General features: G+C 40.3%; 1 protein-coding gene across 1 annotated transcript; it reads left to right on the top strand.

The window, feature by feature from the left end:
• The first annotated feature begins 3,129 nt into the window (after positions 1-3,129).
• LOC111227350 (nuclear factor 7, brain-like) lies at positions 3,130-4,515 on the top strand. The gene has a single exon (XM_022752799.1). The coding sequence runs from the start codon at positions 3,142-3,144 to the stop codon at positions 4,513-4,515; it is 1,374 nt and encodes a 457-aa protein (XP_022608520.1). The 5' UTR covers positions 3,130-3,141.
• Positions 4,516-4,845: the final 330 nt, after the last annotated feature.

Genomic DNA, 4,845 nt, shown 5'->3' with positions numbered 1-4,845 from the left:
TTTCTGATAATCGTCATTTTAGAAAACTCAGTGTGAATTACAGTATACTTGTATGTATATCATAAAGCAGCACATTACTTCATCTTGACCTATTGATGGTTTAAACTTCATTTTTCTTTTCAAAACAACAAATGTCTTCCTGAAACTCTTTCAGTCTGTTTTCAGAACACAGTTTATCTAAATCTCAGTATCTGCTCTTCAACTTTTATTTACAAAATAAAACTCATGATATTTCCTTTTGTGACGTCACATGAAAACAAACTTGTAATAATCCTAAATATGTCAAACTATGTGAAGAATAAATCATTGCATGTTGGAGAAAGGTTGTACAACTTGTTTGATTTTGTTGGAGTTGCATTGGTTTTCACAGCGGTCAGCTGCTCACTGTGTGTGTGATGTCACAGTTAGAAACAGTCAGAAATCAGATCTGAAGATGGATCGTTTCTCTCTTACAGATCTGCCACAATCCTGTAGTTTATCATTAGAAAGTTACAGAAGGTCATTAAACAACTTCTCTTCCTGCCTGGACGACATTTCTTCAATCCTCATTGTTTTCCTGTTTGATTTTAATGAGAAATAAGAAATCGACAGAACATTCATGTTTTGTTCACAATATAAAAATCTGATCATTAGTTATTTGTACTTCATTTGTCAATCTCATTATAGTCAGTCCGACCAGTGCATGATGGGATATATACTCATGTCCTCCTGTGACCCTGAACAGAGAAAGACAGTAAATGACATATGACTGAGTGATTGAATGAAGGAGTGAATCAGTGAGAACATGTGGGGCAAAGAAAAGAAAAAAACATCTGCACAAGATTAACAAGAAGAAAGAAGATCTGAGGGGTGAATTAAAACTTTGTAGCTGCATTTGAAGTTAATACCTGCAACATTTAATCTATCTGGAGCAAATAAACATCTTCATACTGACATGTTGGCACAATGTTTCCTGGTGCAGTTGCTGAAACATAAAATGTTTATCAAACTGGTCTGGTGTCAGTGGAGACGTTCACTCCTCACTGAGTGAACAGAAAACTCTCCTTGATTCATTCTTATTGTGAATTGTAGAAATGTTATAATGTATGTAATCTCTGATCTACATAAACTTTGTTGAGAAAAGGAGAGATGGATCAGAATGATGAGACATTTTCAATGTTGTGTTGTTTGCCTACAGATGACTGTGCTGTGTGAAACAAAGAGTCAAACATTTCTCTCTGAAACACTTTGTGGCAGCTCCATCTGCTGGTGACAAAATCACACGGCAGCGTTTCCGACTGTAAAATTCAACCAATGACAGAGGTGAAGAAAATGAAAATAGTTGTTTTGATTGTCATCGCTGCTCAGATGTCATTACAGGGTGTGACGGGCCTGTAAGCAGAACGTTGAAAAGACTCCCCACCAAGGTCTCCAAGATCATAATAATTTCCACATTTTCTTCAGAGCTCTGGACAAAGTCCTCCAGATGTTGAGGAAACGGCTTGAAGGGTTTACATGCACCCCCATAGATAACATTGGGCATGGCAGAACAAGGGAACTCAAAGGTGAAGTCAGCTTTCATCAGCCAAATATCTTCTGCCTGAACAAGCACAACATAGTGGACATCAGGACGAAAAGAGACGGTGGACAAATGGTGTGTAGTGAGGCTCTTTGATTATCACCTGCTTATTAAGTAGCATTAACGCAAATTAAACATTTTTCATCTGTAGCGCCAATCCTCTTTCTTACCAGCGAGGCAGATAACCAGTACTGTTTTAGTCTGTGTAAGGGCAATGAGCTTGATGCAAACAGGAGCGGTACCTCCATTTAAAATGTTTACTCAGAGCAAAAATAAAGTTACAAGATTCACTCTTTGTGCTCCACTTGGCACACCGGTCAAAAACACTGTCTTGCTCCGCAGACTGATCAACTCCAACTGAGAGCTATTGGCTGTGATGTAACTAGAAGAATAATTAAAGGAGCATTTCCACATTTTTACTATTAAGTCACTAAATATAGCCAATTCTTAATGTGGCTCTTACATCACTCGGAGCATATGGGAGCATATGGGAGCAAGAGGGGGGGGGGTCACTGTCCATCATACATTGAAAACCAGAGACAGGCCAAATGTAAAAGTCGTTTTCAGGAGAAATTTCTTGGATTTATTTTAAAAGCTTAAACCACATTTTATAACTAAAGGATTCTTTTAGATATTTGGAGGCAGAAGTGATATTTTATTTCTATACCACCTCAGCAATAACAGCTATATGGGTAGTGTGTTCATGACACACTGTTTTCGTTGTTATATTTATGAATTGAAAGAGAAATTGACTGAATATTTATGTGCTGGTTTCAAATGAAACACCCAATCAATGGTTATTTACTTTGCAGTTTGTAATCTCATACTTCTTTCAACTAATAAATGAGATGAGCAAATGTATTGTGATCCTTAATGTGAATAAGAGGCTAAAGAATGCTGAAAAAATACTAATGTTATTGAATTTAGTCTCATGTTTGTAACCAACAGGTTTTACATACATTTTGATAGTGAGATCAATAGAGGATTATAAGATAGGAAATAAAATGAAACCTGATTAAAAGCTTTTCTGTTCGTGCTTGTTAACTGATTGTTCTGTATTTCGTTCACGTGACTAAAATATACACAGATATATACAGATACAGACATATCAGAAGAAAATGTTTCCTATTATTACAAAGTAAAAGTGTTCAGTCCTCATGAGACTAAGATACCACAGACCTCTGCTTCTTTGTGTCAGTTCATGAACGTTTACATTGTTCATTTAGGAAAACAAAGAATCAGGGGTCATACCTTTTGCAGATTTGGCTCATTATGATGGTTTTGTCAGGAAATGAACTGTAACATACAAGAGTCAAGAGGAAATTATTAAACTCGAAATGACAAACAGACGGCTCCATCTGCTGGTTACAAAACAACATGGCAGCATTTCATACTGGTAATAAGTTAACCAATGACAGAGGTGAAAGAAAGTGAAAGTAGAAGTTGACATTGTTGATTCATTGTTGAGATGCCATTACAGGGTATCAGATCTCTGCAGGAAAACACATGTTTGGATTATTTTCAGGAGAAGAGACCGTGATTTGGTGAGTCTTGCTGTTAAATATAATCAAAATACCAAGAAAATGGCTGAGAAAGTTGCTCTGCTTGAAAGTTTCCTGAGTTGCCATGTGTGTTCAGAGACTTTCAGAGATCCTGTGTCTCTGAGCTGCAACCACAGCTTCTGTTCAAGCTGCCTGAAAAAATTCTGGGAACAAGCTAAAAACAAAAACTGTCCAATTTGTAAAAGGAAATCCTCAAAGGATTTTCCAACTGTAAACTTTGCACTGAAGGAACTGGCTGATTCCTTTGCTGGGAGACAGAAATCTGGATCATCGGAGACAGAACTGGGAGAGAAGAAGGTGGAGGTGGTTTGTAGTAAACATCAAGAAGAGCCGAAATTGTTCTGTAAGGATGAAGATAGAGCTGTGTGTCCTGTCTGTGAGTTTTCTCTCCACCACGGTCACAAGGTGGTTCCTGTAGAACAAGCAGTCAGTGACCTGAAGGAGCAGCTGAAATCTGACTTAAAGTCTCTACAGGACAAGAGGAACAAATACAAACAAGTGGAGGAAACATACAGTGAAGTGATTCAACACTCCAAGAAGCAGCTGTTGTCCACAGAGAGGCAGATCAGAGCAGAGTTCAACAAGCTCCACCAGTTCCTGAAAGAGGAAGAGGAGTCCAGACTGGCAGCTCTGAGGGAGGAAGAGGAGCAGAAGGGGAAGACTATCAGCAGAGAGATGAAGATGATTCAGGAGCAGATCTCCTCTCTGTCAGACAGTATCTCTGCTGTTGAAGAAGACCTGCAGAAACACAACGTGCCGTTCCTCAGCAGTTATAAACCCACTCAGACCAGAGCCAGAGCCCAGTGCTCACTGTCAGATCCACAGCTGCTCTCAGGAGCTCTGACAGATGTGGCCAAACACCTGGGCAACCTGTCCTTCAGAGTCTGGGAGAAGATGAAGGAGAAGGTCCACTTCAGTCCTGTCATTCTGGACCCAAACACTGCAAACCCCTGGCTCCATCTGTCTGATGATCTGACCAGTGTGAGACATGGAGACACAAAGCAGCAGCTCCCTGACAATCCAGAGAGAAACACTCAGTATCACAGTGTTCTGGGCTCTGAGGGCTTCAGCTCAGGGAAACACAGCTGGGAGGTGGAGGTGGGAGACCATCCTGACTGGATTGTGGGTTTGACTAAAGAGTCATTTGACAGGAAGGGAAAGATATTTGTTTCACCAAAATATGGAGTCTGGTGTTTATTACATTGCAGTGGAAAATACACCAATGGTGTTAGTGAGACTGTCACAGTGAAGAAGAGTCTCCAGAGGATCAGAGTCCAGCTGGACTATGGCAGGGGGGAGGTGTCCTTTTACAACCCTGAAGACACGACTCACATCTGCACTTACAGAGACACTTTCACTGAGAAACTCTTCCCATATNAGTGTTCTGGGCTCTGAGGGCTTCAGCTCAGGGAAACACAGCTGGGAGGTGGAGGTGGGAGACCATCCTGTCTGGACTGTGGGTTTGACTAAAGAGTCAGTTGACAGGAAGGGAGAGATATTTGTTTCACCAGAATATGGAAACTGGTGTTTATTTAATCGTAGTGGAAAATACATCAATGGTGTTAGTGAGACTGTCACAGTGAAGAAGAGTCTCCAGAGGATCAGAGTCCAGCTGGACTATGACAGGGGGAAGGTGTCCTTCTACGACCCTGAAGACACGACTCACATCTACACTTACAGAGACACTTTCACTGAGAAACTCTTCCCATATTTCAGTATTGGAGA

This window comes from Seriola dumerili, unplaced genomic scaffold (assembly GCF_002260705.1).
Source record: "Seriola dumerili isolate Sdu_G_001 unplaced genomic scaffold, Sdu_1.0 BDQW01000177.1, whole genome shotgun sequence".
Taxonomy (NCBI): Eukaryota; Metazoa; Chordata; class Actinopteri; order Carangiformes; family Carangidae; genus Seriola; species Seriola dumerili.
Note: the sequence above shows the minus strand (reverse complement) of the source record. Positions and strands in the feature narration are given on the sequence as shown.